Raw genomic sequence first — 27753 nt, 5'->3', positions numbered from 1 at the left:
GCAAATCAGCGCTCTATAAAAGTGGGGTATGATTTGGAATGCTATTCCCGGCCAGACTCTGGGTGATTTTCAAGAGCAAAGAACTGTACCTCAACACGCCGTGGAGGCTGGTGAGCTTGTTAAAAAGAACAACTTAGAACGAGAGCAGTTGCGGCAACAATGAAAGCTGCAGGGGCAGTAAAGGAAAGAAACGGAGAGCGGATGACAGACCGCAAACAGAGACAATAATATCACAAACTATGTGGATATGTTTTTTACATGGGACAGCGCTGCCTCGTTTTCGGGCTCGTCACTTCCCTCAATGTGATGAGGGGGAGCAGGGCAAGGGGAGCGAGGATAAGGAAAGTAGGCAAAGGAGTGAGAGAAGGGATGGAAAGGGGGTGGGTAAAACAGGGCCAGAGCTAGACAAGCACTGGGAGGGGAGCCACCATCCTAGCGAGGCGGGCTAACACGGGAGGGCTGAAAGCAAGGGGGGCCGCGGCGCACCTCTCAGAGGAGAGGGAGCGCCTGGCCAAAGGGGGGGGCAGAGGGACAGGGGCCATGAGGGGGTGTGGAAATAGGGGACAGAGGGGAAGTGCAGAACAGGAAACAAACAAAGAGAAGGTTAAAGACGAGAAACGGAACAGACATAGGCCTTGGCAGGTATGGCGCAAGGCGAGGAACCATGACAGCACTGCAAGTAGGGACTCAGGAGGTCCCCTGGGCAACGGGTCTGCCAGAGGGGATAGAGGGAAGAGATCTAACGGGCTACATCATCCAAATATTGGGGAGGGAGAACTTCCAAACCCCCCATAAATGGACAGGGCACACAGGTCGCTTCGCCCCAGGCCCAAAACCAGGGAGCAACCCAGGGCGATAATTGCGAAGCTGCACCGGTTGCAAGACCGAGAAAAGATCTTAAGTTGGGCCTGCCAGACAAAATCAGGCCTCAGCAGGCATGGAGCAAGGCGAGGAACCATGATGGCAAGTAGCCACTCGGGAGGACCCTGGGCAAAGCGAGATCCCGGAGCGCAGGGGTGCATCCACGTGGCGTACACATAGTTGGTGGCCATGTTGGGTGCCCCCTGAACAAAGGGAAACTCCGGAGCGCAGGGGCCCGACCTCATGGTGAGAGCGGTGATCGTGGCCATTTTGGACGGCCCCCTAACAAAGGGAAACCCCAGAGTGCAGGGGCTCATCCAACAGGTAAGTGTGGGTGATCCCGCAAGATCGCGGGGTCAGAAACCCCCCCACCAGGATTGTTACCTGGAATGTAAGGGGACTTAAAGGCCCAGTGAAAAATCCAGAGTCTTCGCCTACTTAAGAAGCCTAAAGGCAACATAATATACCTACAAGAGACGCACTTGAGGGAGAAGTACCGATTGCTGTAAGGAAGGGTGGGGCAGACGTACCATTCATGCTATGGGGCGAGGGCTAGGGGAGTAGCAATACTAATTAACAAGAGGACGAGGTTTACAGACAACAAGGCAGTTACGGACCCAGGGAGACGGTACGTCATGGTCAGCGGTGTCCTGGAAGGGGCACCGGTGGTACTGGTAAATGTGTACGCTCCCAACTGGGACAGCATAGAATTAATAAAGAAGACCATGGCGGAAATCCCCGACATTGACACACACCAACTGATTATGGGGGGCCACTTCAATTGCGTGGAGGGCCCACTGACCGACAGATCAAACCCCAGAACAGGGAGAAAGCCTGGCATGGCTAGGGAACTGGGAGCATTTATGGAGCAGATGGGGGTGGTGGACACATGGAGGTTCCTGCACCCAGGAGAATAAGAATTCTCACATTTCTCACAAGGTGTACACCCGTATCGACTTCTTTGCAGTCGGGAAATCAGTGCTTCCAGGAACCACGGGGGTGACATACTCCTCGATCGTTATCTCCGACCACACTCCACATTATATAGACGTGAGATTGGAGACGGACGTCCTCGGGGTACTGGAACGGTTTGGGCTAGGAGCGGGATTCACTGCCTGGGTGAGATTCCTGTACAAAGCTCCCAAGGCAAGCGTCCGAACTAACACCACCAGCACTGAAAACTTCCAGCTGCAGAGCGGAACAAGACAGGGCTGCCCGCTGTCTCCACTCGTTTGTGCGAGCAATCGAACCCATGGCGATAGCCCCGTGGGATGCGTAAGCTGGAAGTGCATCCGGAGGGGAGACAGAGAGCACAGAATTTCACTCCATGCGGATGACCTGCTCCTCTATGTCTTGAAGCCATAGGAAGGACTGAAGACAATACTGCAGATCCTGAGAGTTTGGAACCTTGGGCCTGTTCCTGTGCTGTACTTTTCTTTGTTCTTTGTTCTTTATTCTTGTCAGGCGACAAACTTAACCTGGGCAGAAGTGAGGCATTCCCAGTGAACCCAAATAGGGGAGGTGCAGAGCTGGAGGGGCTCCCGTTTAAAACGACCCAGAACAGATTCCACTACCTGGGGATCCAGATAGCCAGAGACTGGACACAGATCCACAAGTGGAACCTGACCAGCCTGGTGGAGGAAGTTAAAAAGGACCTACAGAGGTGGGGCTCACTCCCACTCTCCCTGGCGGGGAGAGTGCAGACGAACAAGATGAACGTACTGCCAAGGTTCCTCTTCCCATTTGGATCCATACCGATCTTCATCCCCAAGGCCTTTTTCCAAAATGTAGATGGTCTAATCATGGTGTTTGTGTGGGTGTGGGGGGGAAGAACCCGAGAATTCCCAAACCGACACAGCAAAGAAGGAAAATCAAAGGTGGCTTGGCTGTACCGAACCTACAATACTACCACTGGGCAGCAACGGCAGAAAGAGTGAGGGGATGGGTACACAAACCCGACTCAGAGTGGGTACAGATGGAGAAGGCCGTCTGTAAAGGAACGACCCTCTGGGCCCTGGCTACAGCAGCACACCCATCCTCCTCACCAAGAATCACAACGAGCCCAGTGGTAGCGGCCACGCTGAGAACGTGGGCCCAACTGAGACAGCACTTCGGGCTAACCAAGATATCCCCCATGGCCCCCATCTGCAGCAATCACAGATTCCCGGCAGCCATGCTGGACACCACCTTCAAATGGTTGAGACGCGACAGGGGCACACTGACGGTCAGGGACTTTTACGTAGGGCACAGACTGGCGACACTGGACGAACTGACGAAGAAGTGAAAACTACCAAAAGGACAAGAAATGAGGCACCTTCAAGTAAAACACTTCCAGCGCAAGGAGACAGTGGGGCACCCTGGGGCCCCAGAAATCCACACTAGGACCTGATAGGCACAAGCAGCAAGGAGGGGGGTGCTGTGTGGGAAAATATACGGGCAGTTACTGGACAGAGCTCAGACACCACTGGACGAGACCAGACCAAAATGGGAGGACGAGCTGGGGACAGAAGTGTGGTGGGGACTCTGGAGCGAAGCACTGAGCAGGGCTACCTCCACCTCCTCCTGTGCAAGGCTAAACCTAATGCAGCTCAAAGTGATGCACAGAGCGCACCTAACCAGAACCCGAATGAGCAGGTCCTTCCCGAAGGTGGAGGACAAATGTAAGCGGTGCCAGAGGGGCCCGGCCAACCACACCCACATGTTTTGGGCTTGCCCCAAGCTTGCTGGGGTCTGGACAGCCTTCTCCGAGGCAATGTCCAAGGTTGTGGGGGTGAGGGTGAAGCCATGCCCAATAGTGGCAATCTTCGGGGTATCGGAGCAGCCAGGGTTACACATAGGGAAGGGGGCCAATGCCCTTGCTTTCGCTTCCCTAATCACACGCCGGAGAATCCTGCTCGGCTGGCGATCGGCAGCACCACCCACAGCTGCAGACTGGCTCGCTGACCTCTCGGAATTTCTCCACCCGGAGAAGATTAAGTACGCCACCCGAGGGTCGGAGGAAGGCTTCCTGGATACTTGGGGCAGTTTGTCTGCCTGTTCCAAAACCTGTTCAAGGCCAGCAACGAGGAGTAAGATAAGAAAATTGGAAAGAGAGAAAGAAAGCTGGCTTTGACAAAGGGTCATCTGAACTCGAAAATTGAGCCCTTTTCTCGCCCGACAGATGCGGCCAGACCTGCTGAGATTTTCCAGCACTTTTTCTTTGGTTTTACATCTTAATCCTCTCTTACCAATGCAGTGATTTTGTCCTTTAGTAAGAGTGCTACCCCACCTCATTTTCCTTTCCGTCCACCCCTTCTAAATGCTGAATAAGCATGGATATTCAGTCCCCGGTCTTGGTCACCTTGTTGCCATGCCACAGTAATAGCAATTAAATCAAACCCACTTACCTCAATTTGGGCATTCAAATCACCAATTCCTTTGCAAATACTACATGCATTCAGATAAAGGGCCTTCAATTCTGCTTTAAAAGCTATCCGCTATTCTGATCCGATTTGATGCTTCCCTATGCTTTATCTGTCTTCTATTTTTACTTTCTATTTCCTTTCACCAGTTTTACTTCCATCAAATGTGAGCAGCCCCGCAGGTTCTTATCCTACTGCCAATCTAGTTTAATAACCCTCAACAGCATTAGCCAATCTCCTTGAGAGGATATTAGTCCTGGTCCTGTGAAAATGCAGCCCAACCAACTTGCACAGGTCTCATCTGCTCCAGAACAAGTCCCAATGTCTCGGAAATCCGGGGCGAGATTCTCCGACCCCCCGCCGGGTCGGAGAATCGCCGGGGGCTGGCGTGAATCCCGCCCCCGCCGGTTGCCGAATTCTCCGGCACCGGAGATTCGGCATGGGCGGGAATGCGCCGCGCCGGTTGGCGCCCCCCCCCCCCCCGCGATTCTCCGGCTCAGATGGGCCGAAGTCCCGCTGCTAGAATGCCTGTCCCGCTGGCGTGGATTAAACCACGTTCTCAGCGTGGCCGCTACCACTGGGCTCGTTGTGATTCTTGGTGAGGAGGATGGGAGTGCTGCTGTAGCCAGGGCCCAGAGGGTCGTTCCTTTACAGACGGCCTTCTCCATTTGTACCCACTCTGAGTCGGGTTTGTGTACCCATCCCCTCACTCTTTCTGCCGTTGCTGCCCAGTGGTAGTATTGTAGGTTCGGTACAGCCAAGCCACCTTTGATTTTCCTTCTTTGCTGTGTCGGTTTGGGAATTCTCGGGTTCTTCCCCCCCACACCCACACAAACACCATGATTAGACCATCTACAGTTTGGAAAAAGGCCTTGGGGATGAAGATCGGTATGGATCCAAATGGGAAGCATAAAGGCTGAAGAAAAAGCATACAAAGTGGCAAGATTTAGTGGGAAACCAGAGGATTGGGAAGCCTTTAAAAGGGAGCAGAGGACAACTAAAAAAAGCAATAAGGGGGAGAAGATGAAGTATGAGTGCAAGTTAGCTAGTAATATAAAGCAAGAGAGGAAGAGATTTTTTCAATACATAAAAGGTAAGAGAAAGGCAAAAATAGACATTGGACCACTAGAAAATGTGGCTGGAGAAGTAATAATAGGAAACAAAGAAATGTCAGACAAACTGAATAGTTACTTTGCATCAGTCTTCACAGTGGAATATACCAGTGGGATGCCAGAGCTCCAGAAGAACCAGGGGTCAGAGCTGAGTGCAGTGACCATTACTAAGGAGAAGGTTCTGGGGAAACTGAAAGGTCTGAAGGTGGATAAGTCACCTGGACCGGATGGATTACACCCCAGGGTCCTAAAAGAGATAGCTGAGGAAATTGTGGAGGCATTAGTGATGATCTTTCAGGAATCACTGGAGGCAGGAAGGCTCCTAGAGGACTGTAAGGTAACTAATGTAACATCACTGTTTAAGAAGGGAGGGAGGCTGAAGATAGGAAATTATAGGCCGGTTAGCCTGACTTTGGTCATTGGTAAGATTTTACAGTCTGTTATTAAAGATGAGATCGCAAAGTATTTGAAAGTGCATGGTAAAATAGGACTGAGTCAGCACGGCTTTGTCAAAGGGAGGTCGTGTCTGACAAATCTGTTAGAGTTCTTTGAGGAGGTAACAAGGAAGTTAGACAAAATTGGCCCCACTGTATCGGGGACAAACATACAGTGCACTTTGGCGTGGTATCTTATGACTGAATCAAATAGCCAAATTTTCCTGTAAATGGCAATACCCAAAACTTGGGGTTTTATATTTAGGCCCCGGTGGGGGCAGAGGTGTGGGCGGCCTCGAAAAGTAGCCCCACTGAACAGTGTGCCAGTTCCGCTGCTCCATCCCACCCAGCGGTCATTTTGTGGAGGTGGAATAGCCACTTAAGGCTAAGTGAACAAAGCTGACTGGGATTTTCCAGTTGATTCCCAGATCCTCATGGGCACCAAGGGCTCGGTTTATCTGCTTTGAGGCCTAAATGCCGGCTGTAGTAGCAGCAGCAGGCCGCCTTGTAGAGCTGCTCCCCCAATACTCTCCCCAAAGCAAACAGTGGTGGCCCAGTTTTCAATGTTAATTTACAAATTTGGAGAGAGGCTGTCTCCATTTTGAGAAGCCCTCTTGCAATTTCTTTTTCTTAAATTAAAAATAAATAAATTTAGAGTACCCAATTATTATTTTTTTTCTCCAATTAAGGGGCAATTTAACATGGCCAATCTACCTAACCTGCACATCTTTGGATTGTGGGGGTGAAACCCACGCAGACATGGGGAGAATGTGCAAGCTCACTGCTCAATCCAAGCTGGAAGGCCACTCGTTGGTCCTCCAGCTTGGAGAGACAGCCCACTAATTTAATTGGATGGCATTAAGCCCCGCCCTCTGACCATTAATTGACTGTCTCGTTGAAACTCAGTTTCCCAAACAATGCGGTACATAAAGAGCCAGACAGCAGGGCTCAGAAGCTTGGAGGTAAAATGCTGCCCTTGCACCATCCTGTCATTAGCTTTGAGAAAACTGCTTCTTACCCACTGCCTCATCATTGAAATGCTCTAAAGTATTTCAGTATTTGCTTGGTAGATGCAAACCACGGAAAATCACCACAGAAAGTTAAATCTTATTAATACAATCATAAGTACCTGCTAAGTTTGCTATAAGTGCCAATGCACCTGTTTTTGGAGATATAAAAAAAACGGTTTTAAATGTTAAAAAATTACTCTTTCTTTCTGTCTTTTTTTCTCCCTCAATCCAATCTTTCCCTCTCATTCTCTATTTCTCTTTTTGTACCGGATTTAATTTACCCCTTTACTCTGTCATTCTGCTTGTTTCCCCTCAATCCTTCAATTTGATTGATTAAGGAGATAGCCTGTTGGTTGCCCTTTCCCTCCGGCCTCAGATGTTCTGTGTCCGCCACTTTCAGCTTACACTTTCAGCAAATTTGCAGGAAAAATGCTTTGAGCTGAAGTGTACAGGGACAAATTTAACTAATGGCAGATGCTGTTAGGTGCCCAGTCACAGCAACATCATACCTAATGCACCTTAAAGGTACGGGGCAAGATCTTCCGGCTGGTCAGGCCTGTGGGATCTTCTGGTCCGGCCGATAGCCCATCCCCACCGCGGGTTTTCCGGCAGCGTGGGGTGGATTCGATGGGAAATCCCATTGACAATGGCGGGACCAGAAAATCCCCCCCCCCCCCCCCCCCCCCCCCCCCGCCATGAAACACGCTGCTGAGAGGCCAGAGAATCTCGCCCAGGAACGTTGTATAAGCGACGGAAAGACGGATCGCTTCTTAGCAATACATCAACCAGCAGGTGGCAACATCTCCTATGTTCAGGACAGTGGTTGCGCAGCTCCATTATTATTAATGTCCAGTTATTTGTTTCTCCAGCCTTATCATGTACAAATCTTTGGGCCGCCAAAATTTCCCGCGACGCCGGTCCGATGCCCTCCCGCGATTCTCCCAAGCGGCGGGAACGGCCCCGTCGAATTTCCCGGGCCGCAGGCCGGAGAATCGCCCGAGACACCCAAAATGGCGATTCTCCGGCACCCCTGCTATTCTCAGGCCCGGATGGGCCGAGTGGCCAGTCCAAAAAAGGCGGGTTCCCCCCGCCGCCGTCCACACCTGGTCGCTGCCGTCGGGAACAGCGCGGGAACGCTGGGGGGGGATGGCCTGCGGGGTGGGGGGGGGATCCTGCACCGGGGGGTACCTCAAATGTGGGATGGCCCGCGATCAGTGCCCACCGATCGTCGGCCGTCCTCTCTGAAGGAGGACCTCCTTCCTTCTGCGGCCCCGCAAGATCCGTCCGCCATCTTCTTGCGGGGTGGACTCGGAGAGGACGGCAACCACGCATGCGCGGGTGACACCAGTTATGCGGCGCTGGCCGCGTCATGTATGCGGCGCCGCCTTTACGCGGCAACAAGGCCTGGCGTGTGTAGATGACGCGACCCCGCTCCTAGCCCATTATTGGGCCCTGTATCGGTCGGGATAGGGGCTGTTTTGCGCCGTCGTGAACCTCGACGGCGTTCACGACGGCGTGCGCACTTCGGCGCGTGAGTGGAGAATCCCGCCCAGTGTTCTTTAATATACATTGTAAAGGAATATTTCCAACCAGCCAATGATAAAATAATCTGATTAAAACACTTCTGAAGGAAATTGAAAGTAATATTAACTTGTATTTGATTCACCTGAGGAAGGAGCTGTGCTCCGAAAGCTAGTGATTCGAAACAAACCTGTTGGATTTGAACCTGGTGTTTTAAGACTTCTTACTGTGCTCCAACACCGGCATCTCCACATCTTGTATTTATATTTAAGGCAACAAAATAACCCAAGGTACTTTCAAGAGTGTTATCAGTAAGGAATTTTGATGAAGAGCAGATGGCCGAAACCTTCGTCAATGAGGTAGGGTTTAAGGAACATCTTAAAGGGGCAGAGAGGTTTGGAGAGGGAATTTCAGAGTTTACGGAGAACGGAGCTAAGCACATGGATAAAAACAAATTAATGCGGATGCTGGAATCTGGAACAAAAACAGAAAATGCTGGAAAATCCCAGCAGGTCTGACAGCATCTGTGGAGAGAGAAGGGAGCTAACGTTTCGAGTCTGGATGACTCTTTATCAAAGCTTTGAAAACAAGGATGAAAATTGTGGGCTTCCGGTTGCGGCTATGCGGAGCTAAGTCGCACATTTGGCAGCTCCCGCAAAAAACGGACCTTTGGGTTCTTTTCAGGGCCCTCAACGGCATTTTTTCGACGTTTCCCGCAGTGGGAAGGAGAATACAATAGTTCCCCGACAGTATATGGCTTTTACCAGGAGCGGGGCGACTAAAAAAGTGGTGGTGGACCCGAAGAAGGTGCGAGGGAAGAATAACAAAATGGCGACGGGAGGGGACCAGGCAACGTGGATGCAGTGGGCGCAGGAGCAACAGGAGGTTATCCAGCGCTGCTTCAGGGAGATTAAAGCGGGCCTGCTTGAGCCGATGAAGGCTTCTATCGATAAGCTGCTGGAGACACAGACGGCCCAGGGGGTGGCGATCCGCGAGGCCCGACAAAAGATCTCCGACAACGAGGACGAAATCTTAGGCCTGGCGGTAAAGGTGGAGGCGCACGAGGCGCTCCACAAGAAATGGCAGGAGCGGTTCGAGGAGATGGAGAATCGGTCGAGGCTGAAGAATTTGCGGATTCTGCTCCTCCCGGAGGGGCTGGATGTGGGGGGTCTATGTGGTCACCATGTTGAACTCGCTGATGGGAGCGGGGTCCTTCCAGGGGCCCCTGGAGCTGGAAGGGGCCCATAGAGTGCTGGCGAGGAGGCCCAAGGCTAACGTGCCTCCGCGGGCGGTGCTGGTACGGTTTCATCGGTTCGCTGATCGGGAGTGTGTGCTCAGGTGGGCCAAGAAGGAGAGGAGCAGCAGGTGGGAGAACGCGGAGGTTCAAATATACCAGGACTGGAGTGCAGAGGTGACGAAGAGGAGGGCCGGGTACAATCGAGCGAAGGCGGTGCTGCACAGAAAGAGGCTGAAGTTTGGCATGTTGCAGCCGGCGCGACTGTGGGTCACCTACAAGGACCGGTACTATTATTTTGCGTCTCCGGAGGAGGCGTGGGCCTTTGTTCAGGCCGAGAAGTTGGACACAGAATTGAGGGTTGGGATGGACGTTTGGGGATTGCGGTTGATATGTTACTTTTTGAGGGGAGGTCCCTTGCTCTTGTTTTTTTCTTCCTTTCTGGTTTGGTGTGGGTGGTTAGGGTGGGTTGGGCACTGTTTTGGTTGGGTTGGTCGGGGGGGCTCTTGGAGGGGGGTAAGCAAATGGAACAGGGGTGGATGGCCGGCAGTGAGATGGGGCCCGGCGGGGGAGGGCGAGGCCCGAGTCGGGGGTGAGGGATTGGACCTGTAAAAGGAGCTGCGCCAGAGGTGGCGGGGCTGGGTAGGTGGAAAGCGCGGGCTATTTACCGCGCTGAAGACTGGAGGGGGTGGGGCCGGGGCGGAGATGAGAGGGTTGTTTCCCCCGCTTGGGATGGGAGGGGGAGAGCCTGCGGATGGGGAATGGAAGAGGAGGGTGTGTCACACAATGGGAGTAGTCGAAGGAGAGGCCGGAGTGGCTGGGGTCAGCAGGTGTCAGCGGAAGTGCAATGGGGGGAGTAGAGCAGCTAGGATGGGTCCTAAGCCGAGGGTGGGGGGGTGGGTGGGGGGGGGGAATCGAGTTGCTGCTGCTATGGTCAAGGGGGTGCTGGAGCGACTGGTGGGAGTCGAGACAGGGGGTCTGCAGCCGTGGGGAACGGGCCGGACGTGGGGTGCGTGCGCGTGGCTGGCCAAGGAGGGGTTATGGCTAGTCGGCGGGGGAGGGGGGCGGGCAGCCCCCTGATCCAGCTGATAACCTGGAATGTAAGGGGACTGAACGGGCCGGTCAAGCGGGCCCGCGTGTTCGCATACCTGAAGGGGCTGAAGGCGGATGTGGTTATGCTCCAGGAGACACACCTGAAGGTGGCAGAACAGGTAAGATTGAGGAAAGGGTGGGTAGGTCAGATGTTTTATTCGGGGCTGGATGCCAAAAATCGAGGGGTGGCAATCTTGGTGGGAAAGAAGGTGTCATTCGAGGCGTCGAGCATTGTGGCAGACAATGGCGGTAGGTACGTAATGGTAAGTGGTAAGCTGCAGGGAGAGAGGGTGGCACTGGTCAATGTGTATGCCCCGAACTGGGACGATGCGGGTTTTATGCGGCGCATGTTGGGTCGGATCCCAGACTTGGAAGTGGGGAGCCTGATAATGGGGGGAGACTTTAACACGGTGGTGGATCCGGCACTGGATCGCTCCAGGTCTAGGACGGGTAGGACGCCGACGGCGGCTAAAGTGCTGAGGGGGTTTATGGACTAGATGGGAGGGGTGGCCCCTTGGAAATTTGCAAGGCCAGGGGCTAGGGAATTTTCATTCTTCTCACATGTCCATAAGGCTTATTCCCGGATCGACTTTTTTATTTTGAGCAGGGCGCTGATTGCGAGAGTAGAGGATACCGAGTACTCGGCGATAGCCATTTCGGATCACACCCCGCATTAGGTTGACTTAGAGCTGGGGGAGGAGATGGACCAGCGCCCGTTGTGGCGCTTGGAGGTGGGGCTGTTGGCAGACGAGGAGGTGAGTGAGCGGGTCCGAGGAAGCATAGAGAGGTACCTGGAGGCCAACGATAATGGGGAGGTCCGAGTGGGGATGGTATGGGAGGCGCTGAAGGCAGTGGTTAGGGGAGAGCTGATCTCCATTAGAGCCCACAAGGAGAGGAGGGAGCAGAGGGAGAGGCTGGTGGGGGAGATGGTGAGGGTAGACAGGTGGTATGCGGAGGTGCCCGAGGAAGGACTGTTGAGGATGAGGCGCAGCCTTCCGGCTGAATTCGACCTGGTGACCACCAGGAAGGCGGAGGTGCAGTGGAGGAAAGCCCAGGGGGTGATATACGAGTATGGGGAAAAGGCAAGCCGGATGCTGGCGCATCAGCTTCGGAAGCGGGACGTAGCTAGGGAGATCGGGGGAGTTAAGGACTGGGGAGGGAGTGTGGTGCGGAGTGGGGTTGGCATCAATGGGGTCTTCAGGGACTTTTATGAGGAATTGAATCGGTCCGAGCCCCCACTGGAGGAGGGAGGGATGGGCCGCTTTCTGGACCAATTGAGGTTTCCGAAGGTGCAGGAGGGACTGGTGGCGGGATTGGGGGCCCCGATTGGGCTGGAGGAGCTGACCAAAGGGATAGGGAGCATGCAGGCGGGGAAGGCACCGGGGCCGGACGGTTTCCCGGTCGAATTTTACAAACAATATGTGGACCTGTTGGGCCCGTTGCTGGTTAGGACCTTCAATGAGGCAAGGGAGGGGGGGGCTTTGCCCCCGACGATGTCCCGGGCACGGATCTCCTTGATCCTGAAGCGGGACAAGGATCCCCTGCAGTATGGGTCTTACAGGCCGATTTTGTTGCTAAACGTAGATGCCAAGGTGCTGGCGAGGGTCTTAGCCACGAGGATTGAGGATTGTGTGCCGCAGATCATCCATGAAGACCAGACGGGGTTCGTGAAGGGGAGGCAGTTGAACGCGAATGTGCGGAGGCTCCTGAACGTTATGATGATGCCGGCGAGGGAGGGGGAGGCGGAGATAGTGGTGGCGATGGACGCTGAGAAAGCCTTCGATAGGGTAGAGTGGGGGTACCTGTGGGAGCTGCTGAAGAGGTTTGGGTTTGGGGAGGGGTTTGTCAGGTGGGTTAGGCTGTTGTATGAGGTGCCGATGGCAAGTGTGGCCATGAACAGGAGGAGGTCTGAGTACTTTCGGTTGCACCGAGGGACGAGGCAGGGGTGTCCCCTGTCCCCCCTGCTCTTTGCACTGGCGATTGAACCCCTAGCTATGGCACTGAGGGAGTCGAGGAACTGGAGGGGATTGGTGCGGGGTGGGGAGGAGCATAGGGTGTCGCTCTATGCGGACGACTTGCTGCTATATGTGGCAGGTTCGGTGGGGGGAATGCCGGACGTAATGAGGATCCTCAGGGAATTCGGGGATTTCCCGGGGTACAAGCTCAACATGGGGAAGAGCGAGCTGTTCGTGGTTCACCCAGGGGACCAGGAGAAGAGGATTGGCGAGCTCCCATTAAAAGGGCGGAGAGGAGCTTCAGGTATTTGGCCAGGAGCTGGGGGGCCCTGCATAGGCTTAATTTCACAAGGCTGGTGGATCAAATGGAGGAGGAGTTCAAGAGGTGGGACGCGTTGCCGCTGTCCTTGGCGGGTAAGGTGCAGTCATTCAAAATGGCGGTGCTCCCACGGTTTTTGTTCCTGTTCCAGTGCCTCCCCGTGTTTATCCCAAAGGCCTTTTTTAGGCGGGTTAACAGGAGTATAATGGGGTTTGTGTGGGCACGAGGGACTCCGAGGGTGAGAAGGGTGTTCCTGGAGCGGAGTAGAGATAGGGGGGGGCTGGTGCTGCCCAACTTCTGTGGGTCCTACTGCACCGCCAATGCAACGATGGTGCGCAAGTGGGTGATGGAGGGGGAGGGGGCAGCATGGAAGAGGCTGGAGACGGCGTCTTGTGTGGGTACGAGTCTGGGGGCGCTGGCAACGGCGCCGCTGCTGTTCCCTCCAAGGAGGTATACCACGAGCCCGGTGGTGGCGGCTGCCCTCAAAATCTGGGGGCAGTGGAGGTGGCTCAGGGGGGAAGTTGGGGCCTCGGTGTGGACCCCAATACGGGGGAACCACCGGTTCGTCCCAGGGAGAGCTGATGGAGGGTTTTCGGGGAGGCACAGGGCAGGGATACGAAGGTTGGGGGACCTGTTTGTGGACGGGAAGTTCGCGAGCCTGGGTGAGCTGGAGGAGAGGTATGGGCTCCCCCCCGGGCAACACCTTCAGATACTTACAGGTAAGGGCGTTTGCCAGGCGGCAGCTGGTGGAATTCCCGCGGCTGCTGCCACGCACAGTACAGGACAGGGTGCTCTCGGGGGGGTGGGTGGGAGTGGGGAAGATCTCGGAAACTTACCAGGTGATGCATGAGGAGGAGGAGACCTTGGTGGTGGAGGTGAAAGTTAAGCGGGAGGAGGAGTTGGGAGAGGAGATCGAGGAAGGGACGTGGGCAGATGCCCTAGGGAGGGTGAACTCTTCCTCATCGTGCGCAAGGCTCAGCCTCATATTGTTTAAGGTGCTGCACAGGGCACACATGACCGGGACAAGGATGAGCCGGTTCTTTGGGGGAGAGGACAGGTGTCTTAGGTGCTCAGGGAGCCCAGCAAACCACACCCATATGTTCTGGGTATGCCCAGCGCTGGAGGAGTTTTTGGAACGGCGTAGCAAGGACGGTGTCGAGGGTGGTAGGATCCAGGGTCAAACCGGGCTGGGGGCTCGCAATATTTGGGGTTGCAGGGGAGCCGGGAGTGCAGGAGTCGAAAGAGGCCGGTATTCTGGCCTTTGCATCCCTGGTAGCCCGGCGAAGGATTCTTCTTCAGTGGAAGGATGCGAGGCCCCCAAACGTGGAATCCTGGATCAATGATATGGCGGGGTTTGTTAAGTTGGAGAGGGTAAAATTCGCCTTGAGAGGGTTGGTACAAGGGCTCTTTAGGCGGTGGCAACCGTTCCTAGACTTCCTGGCAGAACGGTAGACATTGGTCAATGGCAGCAGCAACTCGGGGGGGTGTGGGGGGGGGTTACTTTATTTTTGTTTTTGTTATTTACACTGGGGAGGGTCTGAGGGGGTGTATATATTTGTTGTGCTGAGTCGGGGTGTTAATGTTAATTTATTATTTATGTACAGGGGGGAGGGGGGTATGGAGGGTTGCTTTTTTGGACTATGTTATGTACTTAACCCTGTTGGGTTCCTTTTTCATTTTGTTATTGATATTTTATGAAAACCTTAATAAAAATTATTTTATAAAAAAAGGCTGAAAATTGTAAATGGGGCCATTGTCTAACTGTGAGCTAGTAACGGTCAGCAAGCACAGGGGTGATGGTTGAACAAGATTTGCGTGAGCTAGAATATGAAGAGTAGTGGCTTGGATGGGATCAAGTTTATTAGATTGGAAGGTGGGAGGCTGGCCAAGAGAGCATTTTTTTAAATTTAAAGTACCCAATTCATTTTTTCCAATTAAGGACAATTTAGTGTGGCCAATCCACATACCCTGCACATCTTTGGATTGTGGGGGTGAAACGCAAACACGGAGAGAATGTGTAAACTCCACACGGACAGTGACCCAGAGCCAGGATCGAACCTGAGACCTTGGCGCTGTGAGGCAGCAGTGCTAACCACTGCACCACCGTGCTGCCCTCAAGAGAGCATTTTAATACATCCAGAGGTAGCAAGTTTAGGGGTGATGGCTTCAGCAATAAACGAGCTGAGGCAGGGCCGGAGTTCAGTGACGTTACAGATGTAGAAGTAGGCAGGCTTGGTGATGGGGCGGAATTTGATCTTGGGCACAAACACACCGTGGATGTTGGAATGGTCTGGCTCAGTTTCAGAGAGTTGTCAGGACGAGGGCTGTGAATGGTCGTCAGGGGACTGAGTCTTGAACAGGGACCAAAGACAATGGCTTCAGCTTTTCTAATATTTAATGTGAGGATATTTCTGCTTATCCGATATTGGATGTTGGACAAACAACGGGACAATGGAGAGGGTCAATCAGATAGAGGAGTCGATGGCGTAGTGATGTTGTAATTGGACTAGTAAACCAGAGACCCAGAGTAATGCTCTGGGGACCCAGGTTCAAATCCCACCACTGCAGATAGTGACATTTGAATTCAGTAAAAAGAAATCCAATGATGACCATGAAACCATGGTCGATTGTTGTAAAAACCCATCTGGTTCATTAATGTCCTTTAGGGAAAGGAATCTGCTGTCCTTACCTGGTCTGACCTTGATGTGACCCCAGACCCACAGCAATGTGGTTTACTCTTATCTGCCCCCTCAATGGCAATTAGGGATGGGCAATAAATGCTGGCACAGCCTGTGACTCCCATGAACGAATAAAAAAAAGGTGAGTGTCATCAGCATACACATGGAATCTGATCTGTATACAGTCAATGCTGCTGAGGGACAGCACTTAGAGGAAGGGGTCAAGGATAGGACCTTGGGGATCTCCAGTTGTAACGGTGCAGGGACAGGAAGAGAAAACATAGTGCGTTATTCTCTGATAAACTGATGCCGTGCATTCAGATGATGTCACTGAGGGGTAGCATGCAGTTGAGAAATTGGAGGGGGCCAAGGAAAGATCATAGTCAGAAAGCAAGTAGGCGTAATGCTCTTATTAGCTTCCCGAGCTACCAGCATTTTAAATATTGGCCGTTTGAGTTCACACAGCTGCACAATTGTCGCTCTCCTGCCGCCTGACTCGGTTTCCTCGCCTGTTTGACACTGACGGATGCTTGTTATTGTGTCTGTCCCTGCAGTTGACTTGCAGGCACTCTATTAGTGTGGTTGGGCCAGCTGAATTATGAAGTCAATTTCCAATTATTTTTTGATAAAAACTTTTTAATTGACCGAAGAATGTGATGAATTAACAAAAGAAATGTCTTCTTTAAAAGAAGGCAATTGTGAATTTATAGATTTTAGAAGAGGGCAAAGACGAGAAGTCAATCGAGATGGGTAACAGAAAAATATTCACAAAAAGATCGATCAATGTATCTATTGATTCAACTTGCTGGAACAAAATTCTCAACTTCATTCAAGATCCAGCTATAGGTTCTGGCTCACGGGTGAAAAACATATGCCAGAAATATATTATATTTACATGATATTCAGCAGCATTAAGGTTTTGTAATTTTGTCACAATGGCAACTGAAAACATGCTCTTAATCTAGAAAGTGTCATCTTGCTGTGTTTGGATTGAAATAAAGAACTTTATTACATGAAGGCTGAAACTGTCTGACACCATCAATATTTTAAAATACATGGAAATATTGAATACTAGGTTGTGGAATGTTGTTTAGCTAACCTGTGTTTATTCTACATTGGTAATTTAACTATTGTCTATGGGGTACAAAACTATTGTTCTTGCCTGTTATCACCTCCACGAGGAAACCATTGATCTCCCCGTGGGACTCATGGCGGCATATTGGTTAGTACTGCTGCCACACAGCGCCAGGGACCCAGGTTCGATTCCAGCCTTGGGTGACTATGTGGACTTTGTATGTTCTCCCAGGTGCTCCAGTTTCCTCCCACAGTCCAAAGATGTGCAGGTTAGGTGGATTGGTCATGCTTAAATTTCCCCAATATGGTTGGATGAGGTTATGGGGATAGGGTGGGAGATTGGGCTAAGATAGAGTGCTCTTTCAGTCGGTCAGTGCAGACTCGGTGGGCCAAATGGCCTCCTTCTGCACTGTAGTGATTCTAAGTATGAGCTTACCAGGTAGGGGGCAGAGGCCACCAATCTGGTGCTTGTTACAGACTTACATAAAAGCCGTCCCAAAGCAAGGCCGGGTGTGGTTAGTTCTCCCTGCAAGAACTGGAATGGGAGTGAGTTACTGCCTTGAGCAGAATATTGTAGTTAAATATCTGTTCCACTACCGATGGCTTCCTCAGATTACTAAATTGTCATAACCATAGACAAACAATGGCCCTGAGTGTTAATTATGAGTTCTGTATTGCTTTGTTTTGTGAGTGAATTAGAAAATGAAGCAAACTCTAAACAAAATCTTCATTCTATTGATGTGGATGCTGTACTGGTGCCCAGTTGATAATGAGGGTCAGTCTAATCAAATGGTTTCATCAATACCAGGAGTTTATAGTCTCTTAAAATAAATGAAAGAGATTTTCCTATCCAGGCTCCTTGTGTCCTCTGCAGTTTCTTAGTGGGCAGCCACAGATTTGCAAAGGGGCTGCAAGGGACGATTTCCTGGTTTATGGGATGTGCCTAATTAAGATTGAGCTGAGTTGACATTGTCCTATTCAAGACAATGTTCTATTGGATTGCCAAGCGATAGTGCTCTGGTTTCTCTTATTGTTGTGTCTGCAGTGTGATGTAACAGATGTGTTAAAATTCAGACTTTCTCAATGCATTTGAAAAGAAAGGCTTGTATTTATAGAACACATTTCACTGCCTCAAAGATGTCCCAAAGTGCTTGACAGCCGAGGAAGAATGCTGTAATGTGGAAAGACAGCTGCCGATGTTTACAACGCAAGCTCCAGCAAATATGATCAACCAGGTAATTTGTTCTTGTGATGGTGATGGAGGGATAATATTTGGCCAGGACACTTGGGCTAACTCCCTTGCTCCTCTTTGAAATAGTGCCATGGGATTTATTTTACGTCTGAGGATCTCAGTTTAGTTCCCTTGTACAGCCCTTCAAGCCGGCGGGATATTCCAGTCGCGGTGAGGCCGACTGCCACTCCCCGCCACCCTGGCGGGTTCCCTGGCCGCGGGATGGGCGAGCCACACAAAACATTGTGGACAATGGTGAGACCAGAATATCCTGCCAGCGGCCAATAGCTAGCCGCCTCCCGCAGGGGGAAACTGGAAAACCCCGTCCAAAAGATTTATACCACGTTGCAACAAATTGGAGGCAAGAATATAACAAACATTTGGTCTGATGGCACAGCACTACTCGCAGAATCAAAAAAAGCCTACAAAATATCTTAGATCAATTAAAGTCTAGAAGTTTTGAATATGCGTTGAGTATGAACACTAAAAAGACAATGGTGGGAAAGGGGTGGGGGAGGATTTTCCACACACCGCATGGCGCCCGGTGGCTCGCTGTTGATGGAATTTTTTGGTCCCAACGCAGGCAATGGGATTATCCATTGAATCCACCCCACTCTGCTGGGAAACCCGCAGTGGGGATTCACTGTGGCAGGACTGGAAAATCCTGCTGGCGAGAACGGATCGAAAATCTTCCCTCAAAAAACGATGGTAGTGAGGAGCAATACGTTAGAAGAAAGTAGAGTGAAGGTTAAAGTGGATGGTGTCACACTGGAACAAGTAGATAAGTTTGTTGATTTCGGGCAAATGATAACAGAAGATGGGAGATATGATGCCAAAATTAAGAGAAGGATAGAAACAATTTTGAGAAGGTGAAGGATTTATTAACAACAATAACACTCAACCTTGTAACAAGGAAAAACTCATAAGATGCTATACTCTTTACCAGGCTCGTGAGTGGGCCACATGAATGACCCTCCTTCATCTCAGTGGGCCACAAGATGGCAATCAGGCTTGTTCACGAACCATAATCATTTGAATAAGATTAAATACATTTAATACACACTAAATATTTCATAACGAGTTATGGAAAATGCTTAATCATTTATTCATTTATAGAACTGTTTTCAACTTCAAATGTTAAGAACAAAATAAATAGTTATACTTTGGAAACAGAGGGAGTGCACGGCTCCCACAGTCAATGCTATGAGCAATCAGCAAGTACCTCACGTCATTTGCCCTTGCTTTATGTGCGTATCACGTTTGTCATACCGGTGGGGAAAAAAATTGCACGGACGGAATTGAGCAGAATGGGACAACCCTGCACATGCGCAACAGTCAACAAAATGTCTTCTGGAGCTCATTCAGAACCCAGATGGACTGCATGTGGCCCCCGCCGCGTTTGAAACATGGACAATAAATAAACATCTGTGGAAGAAAATAGAGCCCTTTGAAATGTGGATGCTAAGACTTATGATAAAAAGCCCATACAGACCAAAGGACTAAGGAAATGGCAAGGACAAAAATAACTCTTAAAAATGTGACATCCAGCAAGGAAAATGTCAGTACTTTAGACGCTTATTCAGAGGTGAAAAGCTGCAGAGTTCCCTCCTGGAAGGCAAAGTGGAGGGCGGCAGAAAGCGGAGACGACCTCGGCGTAGTCGAACGACGGACATTATAGATGAGCTGCAGTGGATGAGTGAGGATGGCGCAAGACTGGCAAGCGTGACTTACCATGACAGCACATCTCCTGTTGGGAGCAACGATGAGCCGCAACAACAACAAATTTTGAATCGATTAAATCTAAAGTTTTCTACATTAGGACTTGCTGAGGAGCTGACACAAGGACCAATATTCCATTGTGTGTCATAATATCATGACTTGTATAAACATAGCTTTTTAAAATCTATCTGTTTGCACAAGACTAGCACTTCAGGCTAACAGGGGATGTGCCAGCATGGCTGCACTCCTCTTATGGATTTGATCGTCTGGTTGCTTTTAAATGTCAGAGAACCGCCAAGTTAAGACTACTCTTGAAATCGTAGCTGGTAAATTTAAATGCCAGAATAATTCAATTATGTTCTGCAAACAGATGCTGCCTTTGAGTTATTGAAAGTATAAATGTTTACAGATGTGTTATTGATGTTGGTCCCAGAATATCATCCCTGTCTTCGACGGGAAGGTTTGCAGTTCTGAAAGAAGCCTACGCTGTTACCAGAGGAGTGTTTTTCCAGATCACCATCCCTTCGGTAGGCCACTAGCAACCTGGACTCAGCACTGTCTGGTATGAAATGCCAGGGAAGCAGGATTCAGGTGAAGGGCAATCTGAGTAGCCAGTGCAAATACCAGTATAATACCAGGCACGAGTAATTGAGGTGACCTAACTCAATGTGCACCTTCAGAGTTGGGACTCAGAGCGACAGATTGGACAACGCAGTTATAACTAGGGAAGAACTCGGAACTAAATGTAAAATCCAAATCAAATTCAATTGGAAGGATTTTAATTTGGGCAAATTTGAAGGAGTTGGACAATTTCCTCCACAAGTGGTCAAGTTGCCATCTTTTGCTGTGACGTATTTCGCACACATAATAATAATAATAATAATAGCTTATGGCAAGTGAAGGGCTGGAGCATTTGAAAATCTTACAAGTTGAGAAGGATTGTAATTAGAATAAACTACTTGACATTTAAGTGTTCCTGATATGTGCTCCTGCTGCCAACACAATCACCTTATCCAATATGGTGGGTGTCATGATTTTGGCTGGGAATGTCAATGTACTGTCTGCCGAGCATGTTGGAAGTTTAGGAGGACAGTTAGCATCTGTTAAACAGGCACTGTGTGGCTAATTGTCGAGGCACCAGTTTCATGGGGAACCTCCAGTTGTAATGTTGATTTTCATGGAAACATGAGCCTTGCTATCAGAGCCATGTGCCAAATGTGATGAATGTAGAAATGATTATTTATTATATTTCTTATTTGTGGAATTAATGTTATTAATAAACCTGGTTTAAAATACATACAGACAGTATCTACTAAAGCTGTAATTACGGAGTCGTAAAAGTTGAGGTAATGATTGATTTTAACCATTTACTTGTTTACAGAGGGATGGCTAACAGGATATTGTTTTGATTGCTGGAGATTTCATGGAGAGTAGATAATTTACGAGGGATTGTATTTAGTCCTAGCTAAGCAGGTGATGGGACATCTTCGTGGGATACAAATGAAGTAATTAATGGAAGGAGCCAGATCTGTCTGTAGTTTGTAATTTTTCCAAATGCTGTTAGGTTGAGCAAAGGAAACTGACAAGACAGAAGGTTGCCTTGGTGCTTGTGGGGGAGAGGTAGGGTGGGAGGGAGGGGGGGGGGGGATGGGGCGGTGTTGCCCTGTTGCTTGTGGGGAGGTCCCCTGTGTCTGTGTGGTTTTTTTTTTATAACACAGATTGGGACTCCTCAATCTCTGTTGAGCAAGTGTTGCTAGCTCTATCAGTCCCCACCCCACCAGTGTGATGGCAGAAACCATGCCCCCAGATTTTCTGTGCATATGAGTACTTGGGAATCTGGAGAGAAAACTCATTATCTGCATGCCGCTTTTCTTGATAATCCAGCACTCTGCAAAGAGTGCAAAATTCAATCGTCTGTGTGTATCTGTGAGAGAGAGAAAGTGTATGTGTGTATTTATGTGAGAGAGGGAATGTGAGTGTATGATTGTGTGAGTTAGAGAATGTGTGTGTGTTTGTGTGAGAGAGAGAATATGTGTGTGTTTGTGTGAGAGAGAATGTGAGTGTATGTTTGTGTGTGAGAGAGAATATGTGTGTGTTTGTGTGCGAGAGAATGTGTGTGTGTTTGTGTGAGAGAGAATGTGAGTGTATGTTTGTGTGAGAGAGAGAATATGCGTGTGTTTGTGTGAGAGAGAATGTGAGTGTATGTTTGTGTGTGAGAGAGAATATGTGTGTGTTTGTGTGAGAGAGAATGTGTGTGTGTTTGTGTGAGAGAGAATGTGTGTGTATTTGTGTGAGAGAGAGAATGTGTGTGTGTTTGTGTTAGAGAGAGAATGCGTGTGTATTTGTGTGAGAGAGAATGTGAGTGTATGTTTGTGTGAGAGAGAGAATATGTGTGTGTTTGTGTGAGAGAGAATGTGTGTGTATTTGTGTGAGAGAGAATGTGTGTGTGTTTGTGTGAGAGAGAGAATGTGTGTGTATTTGTGTGAGAGAGAATGTGTGTGTATTTGTGTGAGAGAGAATGTGTGTGTATTTGTGTGAGAGAGAATGTGTGTGTATTTGTGTGAGAGAGAATGCGTGTGTGTTTGTGTGAGAGAGAGAATGCGTGTGTGTTTGTGTGAGAGAGAGAATGCGTGTGTGTAACCAGCGCATCTTCCCTTTTTATTCCTACTTGCTAGCAAAATTTTAGAATCACTAAGGCAGCAACTTACATCATCGCATCATGTCACACATTTCAAATTGTTACCCTGGGTTATGGATCCTCGCTGTACAATGCTTTTTTAAAATCAATGTTACGGTTGTCATAGTAGAAATATCACAATCTATTGTCCACTGAAACATATCAACATCTTAAATGGCCAGCAAGATGTGACATGCCATTTAAGAAAGATGTTGATGTAATTCTCTATTTCTGAGCTGGTTTCCAACTGAAATCTCTTGATTGAAAGGACAGCAATTTGATTTATTTGAACTATTAAACCATGAGTTCCACTATGAAAGGATCTTTGAATGAAGAAGATCTCTCTTCCACTAAACATGTTTTCCTAAAACAAGATCACTTTGTGGTTGTTATTAACAGTTGATTTCTTGAATCAAGCACAGCAATTCACAAATCCTGGATTACAAAAGCTACTTAATCATTTAATGACTTCCAAAAGGAATATGAAAGTGGTGATAATGAAACATTGTCTACCATAAAATAATAGCAATGCATTTTCTGCAACAAAACAGCAGGACATACAGGGGAAATGAGCATGGAAACTTACTTCCGCTGACTGATCTGCTCACTGAGTGACTGTTGTGTGGCCTTGAGATAGCTTTGACGTCTTGCTGCAGTCTTTGGGGATGGTTTAGGGCTCATTTCAGAGTCCTCGCTGTCGTCATCTCCCATCGCCTTTATGTAGCTGCCACTCCGCATGCGTCGACAGGGAATTTCTCCCACTTTTCCACGGGAAAGAGTGCTAGTCCAGTCATCATGGAGAGGGACCTGCTCAAGATGGAGTAACCTTCATTAGACTAAAAAATTTTACACTTCATTTGTTTCAATGATGGTCAAAGAATAACAGCATTGTATTGTTCCATGGAGATTAGATATGCACCTTGATAAAATTTACTGGTGGTTTGAACATCCGTTTATGACAGAATTATTGTTGGCCCGATGATGTGACATAATGCACCTGTGGACCATCATCTTATTTGTTTTTATACTCATTTGTCTCTCACCTGGCATTACAACCACCGTTACTCTCAAAAGACTATCATGGAGCAAAATAATTGTTTTATTCTTTCCTGGTATGTGGGCGTCTCTGGTAAGGCCAGCATTTGTCACCCATCCCTAACTGCCCTTGATATCATAGAATCATAGAATTTACAGTGCAGAAGGAGGCCATTCGGCCCATCGAGTCTGCACCAGCCCTTGGAAAGAGCACCCTACCTAAGCCCACACCTCCACCTATCCCCGTAACCCAGTAACCCCACCTAACCTTTTTTTTTTGGACACTAAGGGCAATTTAGCATGGCCAATCCACCTAACCTGCGCATCCATGGACTTTAGGAGGAAAGTGAGAATCATGTTGTTTTCATATAATTTCAAGGTTCACATCATATTCACCAATATACAAACCTATTATTTTGTAAGTCTACTTTATCGCCGGTCATATATATATTGCATTATATGCATCAATATAGTGACACCATAGCTCTTGAAGTTTTATAAGCTGCTTACACATGGGACAAAAGACAAGTTTCAAACTTCAGATATGTAAATTTTTTTCCTTTACTTCATCAATATTCAGAGCTTTAAGGGACAAGCAATATTTCAGGATGCTATTGCCAATGGACCATGTTCTGCACAAAAACGCCTTCAGCTTATCGATAGATATCTGCAATGTTCAGCTTGCAGTTTAAAAACACAATTAATACCTTCACCAATCAAAGGGCAATTTTCAGACTCTAGTTTGAGCTTTTCTTAAGAAATTTGAATATAATTTATAAGCAAAATCATTGTTAACCATTGAATTTGCAAACTGCGTGCATTAGAAAATTGCCTTTTCTGCAAGCGTGATTCGTATAACTATACAGCACCGAAAATACCATTTGGCCCATTGTGCCGGAGTCAGACATTTGAAAGAAAGATTGAGTTTCCCCCGCTCCCCTGCCAACAATGCGTAGCCATGTCAATTTTTCCCTTCAACTCTGTACGGGTTTAAATCAGCATCTTTGCTTCAAAAACTCAGTCATTACTGCAGCAATTACTTTTCGAAGATTCTCCAAATGCCAGATTGCAAACGAAAGCGCCTCCATCAATATCAGCCAATGTTGGCACCACCTCATTGTGAACTAATTTTGATACATTCAGGATGCTACTCCGAGCATTTGGACACTCCTGTGCAATATGATGGCCTGTCATATTCGTGTATGATAATGAGCTCCCAGCAGCTTTGTCACTCACTCAGATATTTCAGACCTGACTAGAAATGGCAGCACAGCTATTACAGCCCAAAAACCTGTGGAAATTGGATTTATCCTAATTTGCAGACCACAAAACTCATTTGAATGCCAAAGAGTCGTTGAAAATATTGAACAAATCTGGCATCATGCATGTCTCTATTCCATGCTGTTGATTTTGAATATTAATAGTTGAAGCCATTTGTCACAGCAGAAATAAAGTATTCTGATTTTTTTTGCTTTTCTAATGCATAACAATGTTATATCATTTTATTCTCTTGACTATTTTGAGCTAATAAGACCATAAGAGTATAAGACATAGGAGCAGAATTAGGCCACTCGGCCCATCGAGTCTGCTCCGCCATTCAATCATGGCTGATATTTTTCTCATCCCCATTCTCCTGCCTTCCATAACCGTGCCTCCCCATGCTGCTCTTGCTCATGTATTTGCTTAGTTTGGCCCCTTATTCCGCACTGTAACCAATCACTGTTTGTCGATGTACCATTTGTCAATGTTCTCTGTTGATTATTCTTTTGTCTACTATGTACGTACTGTGTACGTTCCCTCAGCCACAGAAAAATACTTTTCACCGTACTTTTCACTGTATTTTTCACTGAGTGTCTTTAAAACAGAGATAGATAGGTTTTTGATCAATAAGGGGATCAGGGGTTGATTGATTGATTTGATTTATTGTCACATGTAAATGTGACAATAAATAAAATCAATCAATCAACCCCTGATCCCCTTATTGATCAAAAACCTATCTATCTCTGTTTTAAAGACACTCAGTGATTTGGACTAGTGCTGTAGGCATGGATAGCACAATTGCTTCACAGCTTCAGGGTCCCAGGTTCGATTCCGGCTTGGGTCACTGTCTGTGTGGAGTCTGCACGTCCTCCCCGTGTGTGCATGGGTTTCCTCCGGGTGCTCCGGTTTCCTCCCACAGTCCAAAGATGTGCAGGTTAGGTGGATTGGCCGTGATAAATTGCCCTTAGTATCCAAAATTGCCCCTAGTGTTGGGTGGGGTTGCTGGGTTGTGGGGATAGGGTGGAGGTTGTTGACCTTGGGTGGGGTGCTCTTTCCAAGAGCCGGTGCAGACTCGATGGGCCGAATGGCCTCCTTCTGCACTGTAAATTCTATGACTCTATGACTCTAATGGAATAATCTGGCTATCACTGAAACACATGCCAGATAAGACTATTAAGACATAAGACATAGGAGCAGAATTAGGCCACTAGGCCTATCGAGACTGCTCCGCCATACCATCATGGCTGATATTTTTCTCATCCCCATTTTCCTGCCTTCTCCCCATAACCCCAGATCCCCTTATTGATCAAAAACCTATCTAGCTCTGTTTTAAAGACACTCAGTGATTTGGCCTCCACAGTCTTCTGCGGCAAAGAGTTCCACAGATTCACCACCCTCTGGCTGAAGAAATTCCCCCTCATCTCTGTTTTGAAGGATCGTCCTTTTAGTCGGAGATTGTGACCTCTGCTAGTTTTTCCGACAAGTGGAAACATCCTCTCCACATCTACTCTAACCAGGCCACGCAGTATCCTGCAAGTTTCAATAAGGTCCCCCCATATCCTTCTAAGTCCAACAAGTACAGACCCAGAGTTCTCAACCGTTCCTCATACGACAAGCTCTTCATTCCAGGGATCATTCTTGTGAACCTCCTTTGGACCCTTTCCAAGACCAGCACATCCTTCCTTCGTTACAGGGCCCAAAACTGCTCACAATACTCCAAATGGGGTCTGACCAGAGTCTTATATAGCCTCAGGAGTACATCCCTGGTCTTGTATTCTAGCCCTCTCGACATAATGCTAACATTGCATTTGCTTTCCTAACTGCCGACTGAACCTGCACCTTAACCTTAAGAGAATCGTGAACAAGGACTCCCAAGTCCCTTTGTGCTTCTGATTTCCTAAGCATCTTTTTATTTAGAAAATAGTCTATGCCTCCATTTCTCCTTCCAAAGTGCATAACCTCACACTTTTCCACATTATATTCCATTTGCCACTTCATTGCCCACTCTCCTAGCTTGTCCAAGTCCTTCTACAGCCCGCCTGCTTCCTCAATACTACCTGCACCTCTACAAATCTTTGTATCATCTGCAAACTTAGCAACCGTGCCTTCAGTACCTTCTTCCAGATCATTAATGTATATTGTAAAAAGTTGTGGTCCCAGCACAGACCCCTGAGGCACACCACTAGTCACCAGCTGCCATCCTGAAAAAGACCCGTTGATCCCGACTCTCTGCCTTCTGCCAATCAGCCAATCCTCTATCCATGCTAGAATCTTACCCTGAACACCATGGACTCTTAACTTATTTAAGTCTCCTATGCGGCACCTTGTCAAAGGCCTTCTGGAAATCTAAATAAATCACGTCCCCTGGTTCTCCTTTGTTTAACTTCTTTGTTACTTCCTCAAAGAACTCTAACAGATTTGTCAGACATGACCTCCCCTTGACAAAGCCGTGTTGACTCAGTTCTATTTTATCATGCACTTCCAAGCACTCTGCGATCTCAACTTTAATAATGGACTCTAAAATCTTACCAATGATCAAAGTCAGGCTAACCGGCATATAATTTCCCGTCTTCTGCCTCCCTCCCTCCTTAAACAGTGGTGTTACATTAGCCACTTTCCAGTCCTCTGGGACCCTTCCTGCCTCCAGTGATTCCTGAAAGATCATCACCAATGCCTCCACAATCTCCTCAGCTATCTCTTTTAGAAACCTGGGGTGTAGTCCATCTGGTCCAGGTGATTTATCCACCTGCAGACCTTTCAGTTTCCCCAGAACCTTCTCCTTAGTCATGGTCGCTGCACTCACCTCTGCCCCTGCTTCTCCTGGAGCTCTGGCATCCCACTGGTGTCTTTAATCAATGTGCTATTGATTAAATAATGACAGTTTTCTAGCATGGGGGAATAGTGATGCAAGATCACCCCAAGTCTGATCAAGGTGATGCAGTCATGGAGATGTTTTCTTGACTTCTTGTCCCCATGAATGCAGCATGCAGCCCAGTGCTGAACTCACCGCTAACTGATTTAATGCTCAGCAGCGGCTCCAGATGTATGCATGGCTATCTCACACTTCTTAAAGGCAACCTATATTTTTTAAAAGGGATGTAGGTGGTAAAACTGTCTCCAAAGGTGTTTGAGAAGGGTGG

The 27753-nt window shown here is 48.7% G+C and overlaps 1 protein-coding gene across 5 annotated transcripts in view; it reads right to left on the bottom strand.

Moving 5' to 3' along the window:
- The window catches only part of LOC140428495 (disks large-associated protein 1-like), a 720347-nt gene that overhangs the window by 71518 nt on the left and 621076 nt on the right, over positions 1-27753 (bottom strand). For all 5 annotated transcript variants that reach the window (XM_072515041.1, XM_072515040.1, XM_072515039.1 and 2 more), the window contains one exon: positions 22905-23125. In XM_072515041.1, the coding sequence (XP_072371142.1) occupies positions 22905-23125 (221 nt within the window). The remainder of the gene's footprint in view (positions 1-22904; positions 23126-27753) is intronic.

The sequence above is a fragment of the Scyliorhinus torazame genome, chromosome 8 (assembly GCF_047496885.1).
Source record: "Scyliorhinus torazame isolate Kashiwa2021f chromosome 8, sScyTor2.1, whole genome shotgun sequence".
Classification (NCBI taxonomy): Eukaryota; Metazoa; Chordata; class Chondrichthyes; order Carcharhiniformes; family Scyliorhinidae; genus Scyliorhinus; species Scyliorhinus torazame.
This window is presented reverse-complemented; position numbering and strand designations above follow the sequence as displayed.